At 38.4% G+C, this 26,520-nt stretch overlaps 1 protein-coding gene across 8 annotated transcripts in view; it reads right to left on the bottom strand.

The window, feature by feature from the left end:
* LIN52 (lin-52 DREAM MuvB core complex component) overlaps positions 1 to 26,520 on the bottom strand; it is a 119,609-nt gene that overhangs the window by 67,930 nt on the left and 25,159 nt on the right. For 2 of the 8 annotated variants that reach the window (XR_004348545.1, XR_004348544.1), the window contains exons 6-7: positions 2,934 to 3,041; positions 531 to 1,817 (exon numbers count right to left, since the gene is read on the bottom strand). The exons of 3 other annotated variants lie outside the window; for them this stretch is intronic. Coding sequence is in view for 1 of the 5 variants with exons in the window: in XM_032623419.1 (XP_032479310.1) it covers positions 24,788 to 24,798 (11 nt within the window). In the remaining 4 variants the exon portion in view is untranslated. Of the gene's footprint in view, positions 1 to 521; positions 1,818 to 2,933; positions 3,042 to 24,753; positions 24,799 to 26,520 lie in introns of those variants that run through there. 3 more of the 8 variants (XR_004348546.1, XR_004348543.1, XM_032623419.1) reach the window with 3 other exon arrangements.

Genomic DNA, 26,520 nt, shown 5'->3' with positions numbered 1-26,520 from the left:
GCAAACACTAGAGAATTCCTGAAGGGTCTTTAAAGACAGGAATATGAAGAATTTCTCTCTATTTTAAGACTTCCTTTCTCACGGCAAATGGTTGAGGGCACACCACCTCAAGCCGTCAGGAAAGAGCCATTAACAGTTGAGAATTAAGACATGGCAGACATAGTCATCATCAAGACTCTGGCTGGCTCCACTCTTGAAGAGGAATGAATGTTCTAAAAGAGAAATTCCGTGTTTTAACTCTAAGAAAAGGAAAACGGAAAGAGGAAAAAAGACCCAAGTTTAATTATCTCAAGAGCAATAGAAAAGGAAAATCATCTTAAATGCGTTGTGTAAAATGAAGTTAGAAAGGATTTTTCATATCTACCATATCAAAAAATAAGCTGCATTTTCACTTAGAAAATGAACATTGTACATGTTCTATTTTCAACAGTTATCCAACATGAAGTCATCTGACCTTAAACAAACAAACAAACAGGCAAACAAACAAGAGAGGCCAAGGTCCAGTATCAGTTCCTACCCACCATTCCTACCTAATCTCCCAGCAAGTTAATGCAAATCAAAGCAAGCACTTCACTGCTGCTGCTGGTAGTGAAGCCGGTTCCTTTCCCAAGAGAGGCCTGTAAAACAGGACAGTCACTGACAGCAGTACAATTACTGACACAGATACAGACTTTATGGACATGTTTATCTCTGCTGTAAATCCACACTCTCTCTCCACTCTGATTCACGAGTCATAAAGAAATTGCAGATAATGAAAAAGTTGGGGAAATTTACAGCATGTCGGAAACCTCAGACAGCCAGAAGAAATTAAAGAGCTGACTAGGGATAAATCACACAGGTACAATTAAAACTTCCCGTATACCTCCTTCATTTCCAAACTGAGGCACAATCCAATGGAGATGATGAAAAGTTGAGGTCATGACTCCTCAGGCTGTAATTATTTCTTAACTAACTGCATGTTAAAAATTAGCCAATTCACAGGTCATGTGTAAATGCTGATTTCTTGCTGCTACCTTGTTTTCCTTTGCTCTCCACTAGAAGCACCCGCACAGCAATTCTGTCTGTAAACAGGCCAAATTGCAACAAGCAATAAACAGAAAGGCGATATCCCCTCTCCACTGCCATCTCTGTAGATGCAGGACATCTTTTACCATAGCCACTGTGGACTGAGCATTAAAATAAGAAAGTGGAGCTACAATGGATGAATGAAAGTGGAGGTTTCTTCTTCCCCTATAAATGACCATTCTGAAGGTTTCATTTGATCTCTTTTCAACATTCCAAAGGAGATGTTAAAGGACTATTATGTTTGATACTAGAATAGGAATTACTTCTGGTGATACTTGTTTGTTAATAGACTGAATTAGTGCTCTATTCTCTTTATGTAACCACCTTTGCATGAGCTTAAAAGTGGTATAGTTTTAGCTATACCACTTCCATCAACTACCCAACTGTTTTTTACATTCTTCTAGTGACAAAGGCTACAAGAGGGAAGGGAAAAACAAAAACAAACAAACAAAAGGTGAAACAAAACCAAACCTCTAAACTTTACCAGAATCTAGAAGTCTTAATTAAACTTTAACTCTTATTCCAATAAAGTAAATCAGAAAAATACCAAAGATAAGAAATAAGGGGCTTCCCTGGTGGCGCAGTGGTTAAGAGTCCGCCCGCCGATGTAGGGGACACGGGTTCGTGCCCTGGTCCAGGAAGATCCCACATGCTGCGGAGCAGCTGGGCCCATGAGCCATGGCCACTGGGCCTGCGCGTCTGGAGCCTGTGCTCCGCAACAGGAGAGGCCACAACAGTGATAGGCCCGCATACTGCAAAAAAAAAAAAAAGAAAAAAAAGAAATAATGTCTATTTCTTAAATAATAAGCTTAATAGATCCCTACTGCTGAAGACTAGAATAATGTGAGTTAATTGTTGGTCCCTCTATTCAACAAGCCTATAAAATTCTCTGTGAAGGAAAAAAATGATTCTATCACTTGCTGCACTCTTCCACTTTCCCCAACTTACTTACATAAAACTAGCAGGTTTAAAAAACATCAACCCAAACACAAGATCTGTCTGGAAAGCAGAAACGGAGAACATAGAGTTTACCAACTAACTTCCACATAAATGCATGAACCAAGAGTGTCAACAAAGTTATACACAGGTCAATAGTCATCTTTGTACATCTCTATAGGACGGAGCCCTAACCAAATCAGCTCTAATATGATTTTGAAATTCTGTGCCCTGTCAAGAAATGAAGGTTAACAGGCTCTTTTAGAGATATGGAGGATGCTATTGACATGGTTTCGATTTTGTTCCTATTTGACCCCTTGATGATTTGAGATCCATTTTACACTTCAGAGAACCCAAATGTCATTATCAATTTATATATTAAGATTTTATTCTCTATGGAATAAAAATAATTCTAAGATGATACTAAGAGTTTCAACCCAGACATCACTACCATACAAAACTTAGGTCATATCTAGCTCATGGATCTCAATTCTATTCACTCAATAATCATTAGACGTGGCTTCTAATCAGCTTTTGCTTACAATGATAAGTTCCTTTAGTTCACGGTCAGATTGGTGTCCAGTATCAAATAAGAACTACTAAACAGAGGCAGTTTTATTTACAAGCTCCTAAGAGGCAAATCATATTTTATCAAATGAGTATTTGAATGAAGCCAAGAAACAGATCTACTATGTAACTCTACTATCGACAGTTACTACTCTAAGAGGCAATACTACCCCTGGATTAAGAATCAGAAGACTTGGATTCTAGGCCATTTTGCAAATAGCTAGGTGTGTGACTGGGCAAATCATTGAAGTTATTTGAACCTCAGTTACCACATCTGTTCAAATGGGAATAACAGCAGAATAGTAGAGAGAATTAAGTGAAAAAGTACATGTAAGAAACATAGCAGGCTCAAAAATGTTACTTGCCTTTCCCTCTTCATGAGACATGATTCAGATTCCTGGTTCTGTCACTAATGAGCTGTGTGGCTGTCCTTAGGTAAATCACCTAATATCTTTAGGCCTCTGTTTCTGCATCTGTAACATTAGAGCGTTGGGACTTGATGATCTCTTAGATTCCTTTCCAGCTCTAACATGCTATGATTACCAATTCTGTCACTACATTTCTGGGTGACCAAGGTCTAAGTCACTTCATTTCTTTAGACCTCAGTTTCCTCACCTTTAAATACTGGAGGGTGAACCAACAGAAAAGTAGATAAGAACTATAAGGGGAAATTCATAAAAGGAGGAAAAACAAGTGGCCAGTAAACATAACTTTATTAGCAATCAAAGAAATACATATAAAAAATACTGAAACATAATTTTTCATCTATAAAATGCACAAGTACTAAAAAGTTTCACAATATCTAGAGTTGGCTATAAGATGTAGGAATGCAAGTACTTTCATTTACTGTCCTTAGAAATATAATTTGGACTAGTCTTTCTGGAGGTCACTTTGGCAATATGTAATAATTTTTAATGTGCCATTCACCTTGATCAGAGTAAAGGATGCTTATCACAGCATGATTTACTTTAGTGAAACACTGGAAACAACCTAAATGTCCATTAAGAGAGAATTAATGAAATACATTATAAATAATCATATAATGGTATTCCACACAGTCATAAAACTGATGATTTTGCTATGTTTTCATGGGTATTGAAAGATGTCCACAATGCACTAAGTCAAAAACGCAGGTTGTAGAAAAGGAATAGCATGATGCCATGTATGTAAAAAATATATATATAGGTACATGCATATATGTGTATGTGCATGTATATGTGTATAATACCTCTTAGAAAGAAATGTTTGGAGGATTTGGAGGAGTGTTGACCAAAAAGTTAAAAGTGATTACTGTTTTAGGATGCTGTGATTTGGGGTGATTTTTGCTTTCTTTATATTTTCTACAATGAATATGTATTGTTTTATAGTAGGAAAAAAATAAAGCTCATATTTAACTTTTAAAATACATATCACAAAAAAGATTCTATGACTCTTTAACAATTCTATTCAGTTCGATAAGCAATATCTCTTGTTCTTATAGTTTTTGACATAAACCGTGTATATAGTTACATCATTTGCACTACAATCTAGCTGCTTTACTTAGACCTATGCTAAGCACTTCACTCACACCATTTCTAATGTTCTCTACAATGTTATACGACCATTTTTATTCTAAAGAAAACCCAGCAGAGCTTTTACATTTTAGAAGCTGTTTTTCCCCACACTAGATGTTATTTTGAAAAGAGTAAGACACTCCAAACTGAGATCTTTAAGGCCAGAAAACTCTCTTTACTTTAAAAAAAAAGTCATTGAGTAAATACAAACAAGTGTTATTCTTGGTTATCCTTTAAATCTCAGTTAGAAGCACTCCTAAGCTGATATTAGGAATATACTCAAGATTGCTGAAACCCAGGCAACGCACCATTGTGGTATCTAACAAAGTACATTGGACAATGGGGGGTGAGATTTGGGCTGGTTATTTGTTGCAGGATGGCCTGCATAGGCAAACAAGAAGCCAGAGTACTTAAGAATAAAAAACTTAACTCCTAAATCATGTTAAAATTTTTGGTTGCCATCCTGCATTAAAAGCATATTTAATTATTCATTTCCTGACATATGTTCATATAACTTGAAGTGGAGAGATACAGAAAAGGAAAATCTGTGATCCAACATAGAGGCACTCTCTCACCTTCCCATCAACTCACAAACCTGCACTTTCATCTACTCTCTTTCCTCTTGTTACAATCCAGTAGCTCTCTTCAATCTAACGCCAATACACCTGTGCTCTAAACCCTAACCCTTCAAGCCTTCTCAGGAACCTTACACTTTATCCCTTTTCACCACTCTTCCATCTTTGCCACCAGAATTTAAACAAACATAAGTCTACTGTCCTAAAGCAAACAAGAAACTTTGACTCCACTTCTCCCTCTCGCTATCACCCTTTCTCCCTCTCAATAGCCAAACTCCTATTTCCATGTCCTACCTTTCACTCATTCCTCACTCATCCATGCATTCAACTGTCTATATAATGGAGAATTCACATCCAAAGCCAAACCCCAATGTCAAAAATCAAACTCATTAAAGACCTAAATGTAAGACATGACACCATAAAACTCTTAGAAAAGAACATAGGTGAAACATTCTTTGACATAAATTGTAGCAATATTTTCTTAGATTACTCTCCCAGGGCAAAAGAAATAAAAGCAAAAATAAACAAATGGGACCTAATCAAACTTAAAAACTTTTGCACAGTAAAGGAAACTATCAACAAAATGAAAAGACAACCTATGAAAGGGGCGAAAATATTTGCAAAAGACGCAACCGACAAGGGCTTAATTTCCAAAATATACAAACAGCTCATACAACTCATTAGCAAAGAAACAAACAACCCAATGAAAAAACGGGCAGACCTAAATAGACATTTATCCAAAGAAGACATACAGATGCTCAACATCACTAATTATTAGAGAAATGCAAATCAAAGCTACAATGAAGGGCGGAGTCAAATTGGCATTCTAGGAGGACACGTAATTCTTGTCTCCTCACAATTAGGGCACCTACCAGGCACTGGTGGGGGACCACAGACACCTAAGGGGACGGGAGGAACCCCCAGCAATCAGGTAGGACGTGGCGTGTGGGAGAAGTGAAGGGGGAGAAGTAGTAGAGGCTGGCACCCCTGAGGGGTGGCTGGGGGAGGGGAAGGGATCCCAGGCCCAAAGCGGGAAACTGGGGAACCACTGGGAGGGCAGAGGATCAAAAGGGAGCATGGCCAGCTTTCCCCTGCCCACTTAGACCCCCAGAAACCCGTTGAGATGCCGGGCCTGATCCTCTGCCCACCTAGGCCCCCTCCAGCCATGCGGGTCCTGAGGGAGTGGGAGGGAGGGAAGGGGGAGCAGAAGTAAAGGCCAGACCTCTGGGAATGGCACCCCTGAGGGGTGTCTGGGGGAGGGAAGGCGTTCCTACACCCAGCAGGACACACCCACAGTTAGGGGTCCAGCAGCAACGGGGGAGACCCTGGGAGAGAGAGTGGGGGAGGTGCACGAAGGAACAGAAGGGAACGGGGCCAGTGCTTTCCCTGTCCACTTAGGCACTGGGAAGCCTGTTGGGCTCCAGGACCTAATCCTCTGCCCTCAGAGCCTCCCTCCTGCCATTCAGAGCCCAAGCCCCACCCCTACACCCCCACCCAGTGCCCCACCTCTACACTCGGAGACCCCCTCCATCGAGCTGGACCTAAACTCCACCCACACATGCTCACTCAGGGCCCTACCTCCAAACTCCGGAACTCCACTCTCCAGAGGCCCTCCTTACCACATGCTGCCTCTCCCCTTCTGCCAGGTCCTAAGCAGAGGCCCCGCCCCACAATTGAACGTCAGCCTGCCTAGGCCCCGCCCCACGCTCAAACATCACCCACCCACCCACCTATGTCCCACCCCTGCCTAAGTTTCACCCCCCAACTAAACTCCACCCCCAAGGCTTTTTTTTTTCTTTTCTTTTTTCCTCTTTTAGATTAGGGTTCTGTTTTACCTTGTTGATTCATTGTTGTTGATTTTTTAATTTGTCCTAATAAATCTTCTATTTTTCTAATTTTATTTTACTCTTTATACTTTGTTAGTGATCTCTCCTTTTGGCTTGTTTCCTCCCCTCCCCTCTTTCGTTTCTTTTTTCTGTTGTGGTTTTAATTTACCTTGTTGCAGTTGTTTCAATTACAGTTTTATTTTTCCTAGTATATTGTACCGCTCCTTTCTTTCTTCGTTCCTTCCTTCTTTCCTCCCTCCCTCCCTCCCTCCCTCCCTTCCTTTCTTTCTTTTTCTTTGTTGTTTTTTTTTACCATGCCATGAAGCTTGCGGGATCTTGGTTCCCAGGGCACAGGTTGGGCCTGAGCTCCAGTGGTGGGAGCTCTGAGTCCAAACTGCTGGACTAACAGAGAACCTCAGAACCCAGGGAATATCAATCGGAGAGAGGCCTCCTGGAGGTCTTCATCTCAGCAACAAGACCCAGCTCTAACCAACAACCTGCAAACTCCAGTGCTGGATGTCTCAGGCCAAACAACCAGTAAGACAGGAATACAGCACCACACATCAAAAAAAAAAACAAAACAGAAATGACAACAAAATATGTTACAGACAAAGGAGCAAGGTAAAAACCTACAAGATCAAATAAATGAAGACAAAATAGGCAACCTACCTGAAAAAGAATTCAGACTAATGATAGTAAAGATGATCCAAAATCTCGGAAACAGAATGGAGAAAATACAAGAAACATTTAACAAGGATTTAGAAGAACTAAAGAGCAAACAAACAGTGATGAACAACACAATTACTGAAATTAAAAATACTCTGGAAGGAATCAGTAAGAGAATAACTGAGGCAGAAGAACGGATAAGTGAGCTGGAAAGTAAAATGGTGGAAATAACTGCCAGGGAGCAGCATAAAGAAAAAAGAATGAAAAGAATTGAGGACAGTCTCAGAGACATCTGGGACAGCATTAAACGCATCAACATTTGAATTACAGGAGTCCCAGAAGAAGAAGAGAAAAAGAAAGGGTCTGAGAAAATATCTGAAGAGATTATAGTCAAAACTTCCCTAACTTGGGAAGGGAAATAGTCAATCAAGTCCAGGAAGCACACAGAGTACCATACAGGATAAACCAAAAGAGAAACATGCTGAGAGACATATTAATCAACATATCAAAAATTAAATACAAAGAAAAAATATTAAAAGCAGCAAGGGAAAAGCAACAAATAACATACAAGGAAATCCCCATAAGGTTAACAGATGATTTTTCAGCAGAAACTCTGCAAGCCAGAAGGGAGTGGCAGGACATATTGAAAGTGATGAAAGGGAAAAACCTACAACCAAGATTACTCTACCCAGCAAGGATCCCATTCAGATTCGAGGAAGAAATTGAAACTTTACAGATAAGCAAAAGTTAAGAGAATTCAGCACCACCAAACCAGCTTTACAACAAATGCAAAAGGAACTTCTCTAGGAAGGAAACACAGAGAAGGAAAAGACCTACAAAAACAAACCCAGGGCTTCCCTGGTGGCACAGTGGTTGAGAGTCCGCCTGCTGATGCAGGGGACACGGGTTCATGCCCCGGTCCGGGAAGATCCCACATGCCACGGAGTGGCTGGGCCCGTGAGCCATGGCTGCTGAGCCTGCGCGTCCAGAGCCTGTGCTCTGCAATGGGAGAGGCCACAACAGTGAGAGGCCCACATACCGCCAAAAAAACCCCCCCAAAAACCCCAAAACAACTAAGAAAATGGTAATAGGAACATAAATATCGATAATTACCTTAAAGGTAAATGGATTAAATGCTCCAACCAAAAGACATAGACTGGCTGAATGAATACAAAAACAAGACAAGTACATATGCTGTCTACAAGAGACCCACTTCAGACCTAGGGACATATACAGACTGAAAGTGAGGGGATGGAAAAAGATATTCCATGCAAATGGAAATCAAAAGAAAGCTGGAGTAGCAATTCTCATATCAGACAAAATAGACTTTAAAATAAAGACTATTACAAGAGACAAAGAAGGACACTACACAATGATCAAGGGATCAATCCAAGAAGAAGATATAACAATTATAAATATTTAGGAATATGTACCTTAATACATAAGGCAAATGCTAACAGCCATAAAAGGGGAAATTGATAGTAACACAATAGTAGTAGGGGAATTTTAACACCCCACTTGCACCAATGGACAGATCATCCAAAATGAAAATAAATAAGAAAACACAAGCTTTAAATGACACATTAAAAAACATGGATTTAACTGATATTTATAGGACGTTCCATCCAAAAACAACAGAATACACTATCTTCTCAAGCACTCATAGGACAGTCTCCAGGATAGACCATATCTTGGGTCACAAAGCAAGCCTTGGTAATTTAAGAAAACTCTTCCAACCACAACGCTATGAGACTAGATATCAATTACAGGAAAAAACCTGTAAAAACTACAAAGACATGGAGGTTAAACAATACACTACTAAATAACCAAGAGATCACTGAAGAAATCAAAGAGGAAATCAGAAAATACCTAGAGACAAATGACAATGAAAACAAGACGATCCAAAACCTATGGGATGCAGCAAAAGCAGTTCGAAGAGGGAAGCTTATAGCAATACAATCCTACCTCAAGAAGCAAGAAAAATCTCAAATAAACAGCCTAACATTACACCTAAAGCAATTAGAGAAAGAACAACAAAAAAAACACAAAAGTTAGCAGAAATAAAGACATCATAAAGATCAGATCAGAAATAAATGAAAAAGAAATGAAGGAAACAATAGCAAAGATCAATAAAACTAAAAGCTGGTTCTCTGAGAAGATAAAGAAAATTGATAAATCATTACCCAGACTCACCAAGAAAACGAGGGACAACACTCAAATCAACAGAAATATAAATGAAAAAGGAGAAGTCACAACCGACATTGCAGAAATACAAAGGATCATGAGAGATTACTACAAGGAACTATATGCCAATAAAATGGACAACCTGGAAGAAATGGACAAATTCTTAGAAAAGCAAAACCTTCCGAGATTGAACCAGGAAGAAATAGAAAATATAAACAGACCAATCACAAGCACTGAAATTGAAACTGTGATTAAAAATCTTCCAACAAACAAAAGCCCAGGACCAGATGGCTTCACAGGTGAATTCTATCAAACATTTAGAGAAGCGCTAACACCTATCCTTCTCAACCTCTTCCAAAATAGAGCAGAGGGAGTAACACTCCCAAACTCATTTTAAGAGGCCACCATCACCCTGATACCAAAACCAGACAAAGATGTCACAAAAAAAGAAAACTACAGGCCAATATCTCTGATGAACATAGATGCAAAAATCCTCAACAAAATACTAGCAAACAGAATCCAACAACATATTAAAAGGATCATACACCATGATCAAGTGGGATTTATCTCAAGGATGCAAGGATTCTTCAATATATGCAAATCAGTCAATGTGATACACTATATTAACAAATTGAAGAATAAAAACCATATGATCATCTCAATACATGCAGAAAAACTTCTGAAAAAATTCAACACCCATTTATGACAAAAACTCTCCAGAAAGTGGGCATAGAGGGAACCTACCTCAACATAATAAAGCCCATATATGACAAACCCACAGCAAACATTATTCTCAATGGTGAAAAACTGAAAGCATTTCCTCTAAGATCAGGAACAAGACAAGGATGTCCACTCTCACCACTATTATTCAACATAGTTTTGGAAGTCCTAGCCACGGCAATCAGAGAAGAAAAAGAAATTAAAGGAATACAAATTGGAAAAGAAGAAGTAAAACAGTCACTGTTTGCAGATGACATGATACTATACATAGAGACTCCTAAAGATGTCACCAGAAAACTACTAGAGCTAATCAATGAATTTGGTAAAGTTGGAGGATACAAAATTAATGCACTGAAATCTCTTGCATTCCTATACACTAATGATGAAAAATCTGAAAGAGAAATTAAGGAAACACTCCCATTTACCACTGCAACAAAAAGAATAAAATACCTAGGAATAAACTTACCTAAGGAGACAAAAGACCTGTATGCAGAAAACTATAAGACACTGATGAAAGAAATTAAAGATGATACCAACAGATAGAGAGATATACCATGTTCTTAGATTGGAAGAATCAATATTGTGAAAATGACGATACTACCCAAAGCAATCTACAGATTCAATGCAATCCCTATCAAATTACCAATGGCATTTTTTACGGAACTAGAACAAAAAAATCTTAAAATTTGTATGGAGACACAAAACACCCTGAATAGCCAAAGCAGTCTTGAGGGAAAGAAACAGAGCTGAAGGAATCAGACTCCCTGACTTCAGACTATACTACAAAGCTACAGTAATCAAGACATTATGGTACTGGCACAAAAACAGAAACATAGATCAATGGAACAAGATAGAAAGCCCAGATAAACCCATGCACCTATGGTCAACTAATGTATGACAAAGGAGGCAAGGATATGCAATGGAAAAAGACAGTCTCTTCAATAAGTGGTGCTGGGATAACTGGACAGCTCCATGTAAAACAATGAAATTAGAACACTCCTTAACACCATACACAAAAATAAACTCAAAATGGATTAGAGACCTAAATGTAAGACTGGACACTATAAAACTCTTAGAGGAAAACAGAGGAAGAACACTCTGACATAAATCACAGCAAGATCTTTTTTGATCCACCTCCTAGAGTAATGGAAATAAAAACAAAAATAAACAAATAGAACCTAAGAGAACTTAAAAGCTTTTGCACAGCAAAGGAAACCATAAACAAGACGAAAAGACAACCCGCAGAATGGGAGAAAATATTTGCAAACGAATCAACAGACAAAAGGTTAATCTCCAAAATATATAAACAGCTCATGCAGCTCAATATTAAAAAAACAAACAAGCCAATCCAAAAATGGGCAGAAGACCTAAACAGACATTTCTCCAAAGAAGATATACAGATGGCCAAGAAGCACATGAAAAGCTGCTCAACATCACTAATTATTAGAGAAATGCAAGTCAAAACTACACCTCACACCAGTTAGAATGGACATCATCAGAAAATCTACAAACAACAAATGCTGGAGAGGGTGTGGAGAAAAGGGAACCCTCTTGTACTGTTGGTGGGAATGTAAATTAATACAGCCACTATGGAGAACAGTATGGTAATTCTAAAAATAGAATTACCATATGATCCAGCAATCCCACTACTGGGCATCTACCCAGAGAAAACCATAATTCAAAAAGACACATGCACCCCAATGTTCATTGCAACACTATTTACAATTGCCAGGTAATGGAAGCAACCTAAGTGTCCATCGACAGATGAATGGATAAAGAAGATGTGGCACATGTATACAATGGAATATTACTCAGCCATAAAAAGGAACGAAATTGGGTCATTTGTAGAGACGTGGATGGATCTAGACACTGTCATACAGAGTGAAGTAAGTCAGAAAGAGAAAACCGAATATCGTATATTAACGCATATATGTGGAACCTAGAAAAATGGTACAGATGAACCGGTTTGCAGGGCAGAAATTGAGACACAGACGTAGAGAAGAAACGTATGGACAACAAGTGGGGAAAGCGGTGGGGGTGGGGGTGGGGTAGGGGTGGGGGTGTGATGAATTGGGCAATTGGGATTGACATGTATACACTGATGTGTATAAAATGGATGACTAATAAGAACCTGCTGTATAAAAAAATGAATACAATTAAATTAAAAAAAAACAAAAACAAAACAAACAATAAGGGAAAAAAAAAGAAAAGAGTCATGTACCACAATGTTCATTACAGCACTATTTACAATAGCCAGGACATGGAAGCAGCCTAAGTGTCCATCGACAGATGAATGGATAAAGAAGATGTGGTATATATATACAATGGAATATTACTCAGCCATAAAAAGAAATGAAATTGAGTTATTTGTAGTGAGGTGGATAGACCTAGAGTCTGTCATAGAGATTGAAGTAAGTCAGACACAGACGTAGAGAATGGACTTGAGGAAATGGTGAGGGGAAAGGGTAATCTGGGATGAAGTGAGAGGGTAGCATTAACCAATATACACTACCAAATGTAAAATAGATAGGTAGTGGGAAGCAGCTGCATGGCACAGGGAGATCAGCTCAGTGCTTTGAGACCACCTAGAGGGGTGGGATAAGGAGGGTGGGAGGGAGACACAAGAGGAAGGGGATATGGGGATATACATATGCATATAGCTGAGTCACTTTGCTATACAGCAAAAACTGACAACACTGTAAAGCAATTATACTCCAATAAAGATGTTAGGACTTCCCTGGTGGCGCAGTGGTTGAGAGTCTGCCTGCCGATGAAGGCGACACGGGTTCGTGCCCTAGTCCGGGAAGATCCCACATGCCGCGGAGTGGCTGAGCCCGTGAGCCATGGCCGCTGAGCCTGCGCGTCCGGAGCCTGTGCTCCGCAAAGGGAGAGGCCACAACAGTGAGAGGCCCGTGTACCGCAAAAAAAAAAAAAAAAAAAAAAAAATAAGTAGAAACTGCAAAAAAAAAAAAAAAAACTACAATGAAGTATCACCTCACACCAGTCAGAATGGCTATCATCAAAGAGTCTACAGATAATAAATGCTGGAGAGGGTGTAGAGAAAAGGGAACCCTTGTACACTGTTGATTGGAATGTAAACTGATGCAGCCACTACGGAAAACAGTATGGAGGTTCCTTAAAAAACTAAAAATAGAGCTACCATATGATCCAGCAATCCCATTCCTGGGTATATATCCAGAAAAACAAAAACTAATTCAAAAAGATATATGCACCCTAATGTTCATAGCATCACTATTTACAATAGTCAAGACATGGAAGCAACACCAGTGCCCATAATATATATATGTGTATATATATATAAATTGGAATATTAATCCACCATAAAGAATGAAATATTGTCATTTGTAGCGAACACAGATGGACCTAGAGAATATTATGCCTAGTGAAATAACTCAGAGAAAGGCAAATACTGTATGACATCACTTATAAGTGGAATCTAAAAAATAATGCAAATGAATCTATATACAAAACAGAAACAGACTCACAAACATAGAAAACAAACTTATGCTTACCAAAGGGGAGGGGGGAGGGGGAAATTTAGGAGTATGGGATTAACAGATACAAACTACTATACATAAAATAGATAAGCAACAAGGATTTACTGTATAGCACACAAAATTAGACCAGTATCCTATAATAACCTATAATGAAATAAAATCTGCAATAAAACTAAAAAACAAAACCTGAATCACTATGCTGTATACGTGAAACACAATATTGTAAATCAACTATACTTCAATTAAAAGAAAAAAAACTTGTCTTCCCTTACAAATCTGTTCCTCCACTACTGTTCTTTCTAAAAAAGCTTTAGCGACAGACTGCAGACTTTTTGCCTCTTTCTCAGAAAAGCCTTTTTTCTCTGGTCACCGCCTACAGATCAGAAAAGGTCTCACAGATATCTGCTGTTACGGAATCTTGTACTCCTTCACAGCACTCATCACAACCCTCACTACAGATTATTTGTGTAACTGTTTGATGTGTGTCTTCCATGTGATTGCCTTGCTTCCCAATGCATCCCTCAACTTTTAGCACAGTGATTGGCTCATTTTAGTTAATTTAAATGTTTGTTGAATAAATCCTTGAGGGGAGAGGGAAAAAAAGTAAATCAATCAATCGATTGATTGATGGATCGATCCTTAGTGAGGTATAATTCATATACGATGAACTGTACATATTTGAAGTGTCCAGCCTGGTAAATTTTAACAAATGTTTCTACCACTACTGAGGCAAACCCTTCTGACTCATGAGAATTTTCCAGTCTGGCTGGTGGGAATAAACCCTGTGGTGCCAGCCACGGTTCCCTGTAATCCTTTCAGATGGTTCTCTCTTGAGCCTCAAGTAGTTTCCTCACAAGATTGCACTGATCAGTACTCAGCTGATTACTTTAGGAGGACCCTCTGCAGATCTCCAGGGTTCTCTCTGTGCAGCCCTCTCCCCTCTGGTACTCTGTCCTGACCTCTAGCTGCCTTGGTCTCTCCAGATGCTTAGCTCTGTTTCTTCAACTCAGGGAGCCTGCTGGTCTCTGCCTGGGTTCCCCCTCCCTGCACTGCAGCCTGGAAACTCTCTCAAAGCAGTAAGCTGAAACAATCACAGTGCTCATCTCATTTACTTCCTAATTCTCAGGGATCACTATCTTTTGTTGCCTGATGTCCAGTGTCCTAAAAACCACTGTTTGTATATTTTGTAATTAACAAAAACTGTTTCAGGTGGGAAGGTGAATCTAGTCTCTGATATTCCATCTGAGCCAAAAGCAAAAGTCCTTCCACTGTTGTCTGCATGCCTCTGACCTACATGCCCAGGGGAGAAATCTTGGAGTCATCCTTCTTTTAAAAAAAAAAAAATTATTTATTTATTTATTTGCCTGCATTGGGTCTTTGTTGCTGTGCGCGGGCTTCCCATTGTGGTGGCTTCTCTTGCTGTGGAGCGTGGGCTCTAGGTGTGTGCGCTTCAGTAGTTGCAGCACACGGGCTCAGCTGTTGTTGTGCACAGGCTTAGTTGCTCCATGGCACGTAGGATCTTCCTGGACCAGGGATCGAACCCATGTCCCCTTCATTGGCAGGCAGATTCTTAACCACTGTGCCACCAGGGAAGCCCCTGGAGTCATCCTTGACACCTCCCTCCCCCTCCTCTCATCTTCCACAGCCAATCAATCAAGACTTATTCTTTGTCTTAAATCACTCTCAAATTCAAGGACTTCTCTCCCTGTCCACTATCAGTACCCTAGTTCTAGGCACCACAGTCTTGGCTATTGCAGTGACCTCCTACTTAGTCTGTAGTTCTTCTCATGCCCCCCTCCAAACCATTCTCTACATGGCCAAAACCTGAATATTGCTTGCCCATGCCCTTAACTGACTTGCTAGTGCTCTTAGAATAATGTCCAACATCTTTAACACAACTGAGAAGTTTTACATGATCCAGCAGTCACTGTCTGAGTTCCAGTCACATTTGCCTTCTTTCAGTTCTTCAAAGGCACCATGCTCCTTCCCACTACCATATTTCGATACTTCCTCTAGAAAGCTCATCTCCCTTCCCTTCACTCAGTTAATTTCTACTCATTCTTCATACCTAAATATCTTTTTTCTCAGGAGAACTATTCCTGCCCCACGTTGTACTTAGAAAAACTTAGTGGCAAATAATTATTTGTGTAATGCCTTATCTACTAGAATGTTAGCTCTATGACAGCAGGAACCATCTCTGTCTTATGTACTGTCAAGTCCTTGGTGCCTAGAACAGTACTGTGAAGATACACAACAAATATTTGCTGTATGAAAGTCAGATAATAGAAAATATATATATTGGTCTCTGCCCCTGGTTCCTGGCACAAAGCTCCTAAAACGCTTACAATTTCCTAAGAGTGTTAGAAGCATCTTTTATTTCAATATTTGGTCTTTGACTCGATTCCTGACACAAAGTTCCTAAACCCCTTGGAATCTCCTGGGTGACGGCAGTATCTTTTGTTCTAATGAGGTGACTCTTGGTGTACTCCAGGATGGGGGCTGGTCAGCAGACAGACCAAGCTATGATTAGAATCTTGGGATTCTCAACCCCAACCTCCATTCTCCAGAGAGGAGAGAGGCTGGAAATGGAGTTAATAATGTCTCATGACTACATGATTGAAGCCTCCATAAGAAAGCTTCCAGGTTGGTGAACATGTAGAGTTGCTGGGAGAGTGACACATCTGGAGAGGGCACGAAAGCTCCATGCCCCATGCCACATACCTGGATGTTCATCTGTATCCTTTATCATATCCTTTTATAATAAACTGGTAAACAGTAAGTAAGCTGTTTTCCTGAGTTCTGGGAGCTGCTCTAGTAAATTAATCAAACCTGAGGAGGGGATTGTGGGAACATCCGATTTACAACCAAAGCACAGGTGGACTTATAGTTGGCATCTGATGGGGGGGGCAGAGGGGAGTCCTGAGGGACCCAGCCCTCAATCTGTGGAATCTGATACGATCTCCAGGTAGATAGTGTCAGAATTGAGTTAAACTGTAGAACACCTAGCTGATGTCACAGAATTGCTTAGTGTGAGGAACAAAAAACTCCCACACATCCAGTGTCATGTTGTGAGTGTGCTAGAGATGTGAGAGTAAAGGAGACACATGGGAGGAGTAACAGGGTGTCTTTCCTATACAAGAATTAAATACTATGTCTTAAAATATAGAATTTTAATGCTGTAAGGATCTGAGAGGTCTTTAGTACAACAACTTCATTTTTCAACTGAGGAAGCTGATGCCCAACATCACACAGCTAAATTCCTGATAAAGGTGCACTAGGCAATAGTAAAATCTAAAATTTACCAATAGCTTACTAGGTGTCACATACCATACTACGCATTTTTGTTTATTGAGGTGAATTCAAATTTTTAAAAGTGATTTTAAAGTGTGCAATTCAATGGCATTTGGTATATTCACAATATTGTGCAACCACCACCTGTATCAAGTTACAAAACATTTTCATCACTCCCCCCCCCACCCGCAAAACACTCCTATACCCATTAAGCAGTCACTCCCCATTTCCCACTCTCTTTTGTCCCTGGCAACCACCAATCTGCTTTCTGTCTCTACGAATTTACATACCCATGATGTTTCATACAAATGGAATGATATGTGATCTTCTGTGTCTGGCTTCCATTATTTAGTATAATGTTTTTGAGATTCACGCACGTTGTAGCGTGTATCAGTACTACATTTTTATGGCTAATTAATATTCTATTGTATGTATATACCATATGTTTATCCATTCATCTGTTAATGGACATTTGAGTTTGTTTCCATCTTTTGGCTATCATGAATAGTACTGAATGAACATTTGTGTACAAGTATCTGTTTGAGTACTTGTCTTCAATTCTTTTGGGTATATACCTAGTAGTGGAATTGCTGGGTCATATGGTAATTCTCTGTTTAACCTTTCAAGGAACTGCCAAACTTTCACAGTGGCCACACCATTTTACATTCCCACCAGCTATATATGAGAGTTCCAATTTCACCATATCCTTGCAAATACTTGTTATTTTCTATTATTATTATTATTATCATCATTACTATTACTATCTTAGTCGGTGTGAAGTGGTATCCCATTGTGGTTTTGATTTACATTACCCTTATGACTAATGAAAGATGTTTAGCATCTTTTTATGTGCTTATCGGCCATTTGTATTTCTTCTTTGGAGAAATGTCCACTCAAGTCCTTTGCCCATTTTAAAATTGGGTTGTCTGTCTTTTTGTTGTTGAGTTATAAGAGTTCTTTATATATTCTAGGTACTAGACCCTTATCAGATATATGATTTGCAAAAGTATTCTTTCAATACTGTATTATATATTTGAAAGTTGCTAAGAGAGCAGATCTTTAAAGTTCTCACCACTAGAAAAAATTTGTAACAATGTGTGATGACAGACTTACTGTGGTGATCATTATATTGTAACATGAAACTGTTATATGTCAATTATATCTCAATTTTTAAAAAGTTTTCTCCAATGGTTGCCTTTTCACTTTCTTGATAATGTTCTTTGATGAACAAAAGTTTTAAACTTTAATGAAGTCCAATTTATCTATTTTTTCTTCTGTTGCTTGTGTTTTTGGTGTCATATGTAAGAATTCATGGCTACATCCAAGGTCATGAAGATTCATACTAGGCATTTTATAATCATTGTCCAATTTAATCCTCTGAAGAACCCAATAAGTATTATTATTACCTTCATTTTACAGACAAGGAAAATGAGGCTCAGAGAGAGGTAACTTGTCAAGTTAGTATGTAGAAGAATAGGTCTGTTTCCAATGACCAGGATCTTATAATTTCCAAGTCAGTTTTTCTCTGCACACTCACAACATGGCAGCTTGTTTCCCCAAAAAGGGCATGATGGGGGACAAAACAGAAGTCATGGTCTTTTTGTAACTAAATCTCAGAAGTAGCATTCCATTACTTTTGCTATCACTGATCCAGCCCACACTCAAGAGGAAAAGATCACACAAAGGCATAAATAAAGGCTGCCTACCACACCAGGGTTCTGTTTTTTTTTTAAAGGTCAGGTCTTTTATTTATTTATTTATTTTTGGCTGTGTTGGGTCTTCGTTGCAGTGCGCGGGCTTCTCATTGTGGTGGCTTCTCTTGCTGTGCAGCACAGGCTCTAGGCGCGCGGGCTTCAGTAGTTATGGCACGTGGGCTCAGTAGCTGTGGCACACGGGTTTAGCTGCTCTGTGGCATGTGGGATCTTCCTGGACCAGGGCTCAAACCCGTGTCCTCTGCATTGGCAGGCGGATTCTTAACCACTGTGCTACCAGGGAAGTCCCCAGGGTTCTGTTTTAATGTTACACATCTTCCCTGGCTGATCTCCTTCCCATCTGTGGCTTTAACTAGAACCTACAAACTGATGATGTCCAAAACTCTACTTCCTGTGCTCTAGATTCATACATTCAACTATCTCCTGGGTATACCCACCTAGATAGCCTACACTTACACTTACAACTGAATTCCCCAATCTTTCTTCTCAAAGGTGCTCTTCTTCCTATATTTACTCAAGCCAGAAACTTGAGTCACTCTTGATTCCTCATTCTTACTGCCCAGAACTCCCTGACACCAGTATATCCAATCAGTCACTAAGCCTTTCCATTCTACCACTCAGACTTCTAGAACCCATCCCTATTCTCCATTTTCACTGAGAAGTTAAAAGAAATCTAACTTGTCTCCCTGATACCATTTTTCTGTATTACCAATCCATCTTCTACCATGTTGGCAAAGTGAGCCTTTTTTTTTTTTTTTTTTTTTTTTTTTTTTTAAAGTGAGCCTTTTAAGAAAGTAAATATGATTACATGCCTACTATGCTTAAAACTTCTCATATGCTGCCCATAATGATAACAACAGTTATTTTTTTTTATTTATTTTTTTTTGCGGTACGCGGGCCTCTCACTGTTGTGGCCTCTCCCGTTGCGGAGCACAGGCTCCAGACGTGCAGGCTCAGCGGCCATGGCCCACGGGCCCAGCCGCTCCGCGGCATGTGGGATCTTCCCAGACCGGGGTACGAACCCGTGTCCCCCACATCAGCAGGCGGACCCCCAACCACTGCGCCACCAGCGAAGCCCAACAGTTAATATTTATAAGCACCTATTAAGTGCCAATATTATGCTAAGGTTTTATAAATAATATTGTGTTAAATCATCAAAACAATACTCTAAGGTAACAGATCTCAAAGTGAATGGTCAGGAAACGTCTGGGGACCCTGGGGATCACTAAGCCCCTTTGAGAGGGTTCCTGAGTTCAAAACTATACATATGATACTAAGATGCCTTTTTCACATATTCTCTCACAAGTGAACAGTGAAGTTTTCTAGGGACTACCTAACAAAAGATAATCATAACATATTGAAAGAAGCAGCAGATATGAAAATCCAACTTTTTATCAATCCAAACATTACGGACATTTGAAAAATGTAAAAACTGCCACTCTTCTCAATATTTTTTGTTTGGAAAATAGTTATTCTTCATAAAAATATTTATGCTAACATGTAATGGGTTTATTCCTATTTTTAAATTAATTAGGGACTTCCCCAGTGGTGCAGTGGTTAAGAATCCTCCTGCCAATGCAGGGGACATGGGTTCAATCCCTGGTCTGGGAAGATCCCATATGCTGCAGAGCAACTAGGCCCGTGTGCCACAACTACTGAGCCTGCGCTCTAGAGCCCATGAGCCACAACTACTGTGCCCATGCGCCACAACTATTGAAGCTCACACACCCTAGAGGCCACGCACTGCAACTACTGAGCCCACGTGCACCATAACTACTGAAGCCCACGCACTCTAGGGCCCCCGTGCCGCAACTATTGAGCCCACGTGCTACAACTACTGAAGCCTGCATGCCTAGAGCCCATGCTCCGCAACAAGAGAAGCCACCATAATGAGAAGCCCGCACACCACGACGAGTAGCACCTGCTCACCACAATTACAGAAAGACCGCACGCAGCAATAAAGACCCAATGCAGCTAAAAATAAATTAAAAAGTAAATTAATAAATATTTAAAATTTTTCTGTTTTAATTTCTGAAACAGTAAATATACATATAACCCACATAAACAAGAACTCTTTGGGGTTACCATTAATTTTTAAGAGTGTAAAGAAGTCCTGACACCAAAAAGTTTAATAATTACTGTTCTAAGGTTTTCATCTCCATTTCACAAATGAAGAAACTAGGGCTTAGAAAATTAAGTTACTTGCCTAAGTGGTAGATTGAGATTCATAATAAAGCTGTATGACTCCAGAACCCAAGCTCTTAATCACTATTTTGTCCTTTCCTATTAGCTATTTATCACCTGGTTCCTACTTACTTATCTTCAGGTAATTGTTCTTCCCCTTAGGTTATATTCAGGTCATGCTTCTCTCCACTAGCCTTAGTTTCCTCAAACAGAGGTGTTTCTTAGACTATAGTTTGAAAATGCAATTCCTATAAGTTAGTATACTATAATAAGATAGTATACTCTTCCAAAGCTTTCTTTAAACTGGATAGACTTGGTCTTCCCTGGTGGCGCAGTGGTTGGGAGTCTGCCTGCCGATGCGGGGGACACGGGTTCGTGCCCCGGTCTGGGAGGATCCCGCATGCCGCGGAGCGGCTGGGCCTGTGAGCCATGGCCGCTGGGCCTGCGCGTCCGGAGCCTGTGCTCCGCAGGGGGAGAGGCCACAGCAGTGAGAGACCCGCGTAGCGCAAAAAAAAAAAAAAAACTGGATAGACTTAAGTTTTGCAACCTACCAATTATAGATAAGATATAATTCCTTGGTTCTGGCCTCTTAAGAGGTTCTCTTCTCTGGTGGTCCAGTGGTTAGAACTCAGTGCTTTCACTGCCCAGGCCTGGGTTTAATCCCTGGTTGGGGAACTAAGATCCTGCAAGCTGGCAAGCTGGGCAATGAGCCAAAAAAAAGTTTCTTCTTAAAAACAATCTCCCAAAATGTCCAACAATTATACTAATCTTCCAGTGGACATGTTCTGGATCCATGAAATAGGGACTTAAAGTCATTGCTCACATGTTTTACATTAGTTACAATATACTCATTTATACAAAGGGTCTATGAACTTTAAAAGAAAAACTATGCTGAACAGTAAGCCCCTAAAGACTGTGTACAGTGCTAAAGCTGATTCCCTAAATCTTCACAACAAAGATGCCCAAACAAGCTCTTTTTCCTCAGGCTCTTTTTCCTTTTCTTTCTAGTTGACTGGGGAATTGGACACAGGTTCATTTTCACAAGATGTATCTCTAATCCCTATGAAGTTGTTGCCTTTTTTTTTTTTAATGTTTAAAACTATTCCTCAAAAGAAACCTATCTAGCGGGCTCAACTGTTTCTAAAATAATCCACTGCACAGGGTGGATTTCCCACTCCAGGTCAAACTGTTAGGTCTATAAGCACAGCACTTATCTAAGTCATTAATAATCCAACTGAAATCAATGGCTCCAGTGTAATTTCCTGTGGTTTCCGCATCCCACCCAAACAACTTTTCTCTGTTCTAACAATTCTCCATTACTTAGATCTGCTGTTTCCATTTTATATTACCAATTCACTCTATATTTCTTATACCACTAGCCATAATGGTTTCCAAATACATACAAAAAGATATGCCTTCTGTTTTTACAATCAAGTGAAGCAAGTTTTAATTACTAATGTGAAACTAAAATCTTCCTCATTCTTTCTTTTCCTATACTAAAATCATTATATGCATCAACTGTGTTGTTAGTTCATTATACAAGTTCTTTTCTCATGTAGTGCCCAAGTCAGTCAACAGAGAAGACAGTTAAGATGCTTTGGTTTTTCAAGGAAAGTGGCTTTCCAAGGATTTGCAAATGACAAATGGTAACACATATAAAAATGCATCACTCAACAAGATTGTCAGGAAACTTACACATCAAATCAGGAAACCAGGGAGCTGAGGAAAACATACCTTCACTTTCTCTATTTGAATTTTTTCATTCAATAGCAATAATGATATTCTGATATTCCCAAGGGGGAGAAGAAGTGAGAGAAGAAAAGAACTAGCCAGCCCAAGTTACGCTAGTAATTTACTATTTATTTTTAAAATACTACAGCTTTGACATTATCACAACCTAAATTAAAATGACAGGGGTGGCATTAACAAAAAAGGAAAATATTGCCAAACTAAAATTCAAAATTTCTGTTTAAATTAGAGAAATCTGAATATGGATTGCATATCGGATAATCATATTGTATTATGTTAAATTTCTTCAGTGTGTTAACTGTATTGTAGATGTGTAGGAGAATGTCCTTGTCCTTAAGAAATAATGCTGAAGTATTTATGAAGTGTCATGGTGTCTGTAGCTAGTTCTCAAATAGCTCAAGAATAAAACAATAAAATTTAAAATTAAATATATATAGATAAAGCCAATGTGACAAATGTTAACAACTGATAAACAAGGAGAAGGTACACAAGTATTTATTGTACTATTCTTGAAACTTTTTAAAGAGATTTAAAACTTGACAAAACATAAATTTAAGAGAAAAAACAATCTTTGGTTCATTAAAATACACCATTAAGAAGGGGAAAAGGTAAGCCACAGAGTGGGGTAAGATATTAGCAATTTACATAACTGACGAAGGATGCATATCAGAGACATATAAAGAACACTTGCAAATCAATTTTTAAATTGACAATCCAGTTTTTAAAGAAGAGCAAGAGATACCAATAAGCACTTCACAAAAGAGGTTTTCCAAATGTTCAGTAAACATATGAAAAAGCAATCTCATCAGTCACTAGGGAAATGAAAATTAAAACTACATTGAGATACCATTCTATCTATTTTAATAGCTAGATATTAATAGACTGAGAATGTATCTGTTGGTAACAACAAAGAACAAATGAAATTGCCTGTGGGCTTGTAAACTGGTATAACCACTTTGGAAAACTGGAACTATCTACTAAAGCTAGATAGTTATACACACACACATCCACAACCTAGCAATTCTGCTCCTCGTTATATACACAACAAAAATGCGTGTACCATAAAAAGACATATACCAAGAATGCGCATAGTATTTACTTGTAATAGGCAAAAGCTGGAAATAGTCCAAATGTCCATTATTAGTAGAATGAAAAAATTAATCACATTGTATTCTTACAATGAGACACCACACAGCAATGAAAATAAGCAAATGACTGTTAAAGACAATGACATGGATGAATGTCATAATCAAAACATTGAGCAAAAGAAGCCAGAAACAAAAGAGTATACAGTTTGCGATGCCATTTATATAAAGCTCAAAAACAAGCAAAACTCTTTTATGATATTATAAGTCACAATAGTGCTTGCCTTTGGGCAAAGGGCAGGTAATGACTGAGAGGGGTATGAAGGAGGTATTATATATAGGAAAGGTTCTATTTCTTGATCTGTTCTGGGTGTGGTTATATGGGAGTGTTTTTATGAAAATTCATTGAGCTGTACCTTATAATTTGTGTACTTTTCTCTATGTATATTAGAGTCCCATTTTGAAAACTTTATTAAAGAACAAAAAGATGATGGAACAGTGGAATATTTTTATATCCTGAATCTGAAGTCTTATTTTAGTTCTTTTCTCTTTGTATTCTGTATCCAAAACTTCAACCTGTCAAATTCAACTATTCTCTCAAAGGATTCTTCACTATTACCCAACCAATTTTAAATGTATTCTCCTATACTAGAGTCAATCAAATGTCACAGTTCTTCCTTTAAAAATATCATTCTATTTTTACATTATATTTCTCAAATCTTTTTCAGTTACACCAAACTTTGGCAGCTTTTGCCAAGCTTTTAATTTAGACTTACTGGTTAGAGATACTTCCCTTCTAGATACAAAAAGTCAATATTTTTCTAGATTTCCTACAGCAAAGTGCTCTGTCATCACCTATAAATTCTCATGCAATATCATCACCCTCCTAGATCATATTTCTGACACAAAACAGTATTACGAACTAAGAAAAAAAACAAAAGAAACTGATATTACATTTAAAACAAAAAAACATTCTTCATTTTGTTGAAATCTCTAGATGTCAAAAACTAAATGAATAAACAAACCAAAAAAAAATCAGAAAATGTCAGTTTACTTCTCCAGGAGCAGAAACAGTCATTCTTACACCCAAAGCCTGGAAAGAAACTCAACTCATATGCATACCTACTGCAATTATTCCGTTCTCCTCTCCTCTTCTTCATAACAAAGCTATATATTCCAAGCCAAAAGGAAAAAAAATTATTAGGTCCATTTTACTTCTTGACCAAACAGCTGCAATTCCATTTAAGACTAACATACATTCTAAATGGCTCTTTGCGCCTACTGAGTAGTTAATACTAGAGTTCAGTTCTCCAGCTACAGGGAAGAATGGCTGAAAACATAAAGCTGGACAAAATCTTGGCCAAGGTTTGTTTATGAAAAGATGCCTCTTTTGCCAACTAAATCATCTCTTGCCCCTGACTTAACAGCTTACCATTCCTTTTGTTCCCAAACTTCTGGAAGGACATGCTAAGGATGGGAAATGAAGTATCATTAACTTTCACTTTGCTATTCATCACTTGCTTAAAATGATCAATTGTTGTTAATGGATCTAGTCATTTTTATTTAGAAACAGTCCATAAAAGAGTTTAAAATTTTAACTGTGCAGGATATTAGAAGATCTTTCAAGTAACTATAATTTTGTTTCTCATATGGGACATAATTTTTCTTTATTTTTTTAGATAGCTTTCCCCTATTCAGAATAGAATGTAACCATTGTTGATGATTTAGAAATTTCAGAAAAAAAATTTTTTTTAAATCACTCAAGATAGCCATTAAAACATACTGGTGTTTTTCCTTCCAGTCATTTGTCTACGCCCATGCTCTCAAAACAAAACAAAACAAAAGAGAAAAAAGAAAAGGAAGGAAAAAAAACTGCTGACTTGTGTTCTGCAGTTTTTCATTTGCATTTTCACTTGCAATTATCCTTACATATAATGAGCATTCTTCTGTCCTTAAATGCTCTTTATTGCTTTAACAAGATTTTTAATGGCTATACTGTCTTCTACTGTATAAATAAACTATAATTCACTTGGTTATTCAATGTTGACTTTAAATTCTTTCACTATGTACATCCCCTTACCTATTATACATTTTGTAGAACTATGCAGAATGCTACTTTGAAACCAACCCCGAACAAATTAATTTAAGCCCTGCCTGCTTACCTCCATCCTTCTCCTCCCCACCCCCAAATCAGAAGAGAATAAAACACCCCACGCATTTTACGGTAAAATCCTCTTTGTGTGTAAAACCATTTCAGAGGCAATGTTGGGTTTATGAAATAACTTGACTAATGGATAAAAGATATGAATGCTTATAAGCCTTAAAGGTAATTTGAGGCTTTGTGTATCCTAATTTGTTAACCAAGGGAAAAATGAGAAATAATGGCATGTTTTTTTCCCCATTATCGTAATACATTTTTAAAAACAAAATACTTAAGACTAAGTTGAAAATTTCTAATTATAAGGAATACCCCTAATCCCTTCAAAGTGGGATTTCTAGATTTTATACTGTATTACTACCTAAATAGGATGCCATGCTAATGACTATGGTGAGATGGTATGGTAATGCATAAAACAAAGAAAACAACTGGTACTTGAGAAATGCAGATTACAACACTGCCCATACGGTGCTTTTGAATCAAGTTTGCTGGCTTTATTTTTCAGGTTAAAATAATTTAAATTATATTTTCTTCAATTCCAGTCCTTGTTAACAGAGATGATCAAGAAACATGAAAAAAGTTCATTTTTACAAGTGAAGAAATGAACATAAAAACAAGATATTAATATTCTGCCTATCAAGTTGCCAATGACTTTAAAAAATTATAATACTTGGTGTTAGCAAGGAGGTAGGGGTAGGAAGGGCCTTTCTGGAAGACAATTTGGCAGTATA

Source organism: Phocoena sinus, chromosome 2 (assembly GCF_008692025.1).
Source record: "Phocoena sinus isolate mPhoSin1 chromosome 2, mPhoSin1.pri, whole genome shotgun sequence".
Classification (NCBI taxonomy): Eukaryota; Metazoa; Chordata; class Mammalia; order Artiodactyla; family Phocoenidae; genus Phocoena; species Phocoena sinus.
Note: the sequence above shows the minus strand (reverse complement) of the source record. Positions and strands in the feature narration are given on the sequence as shown.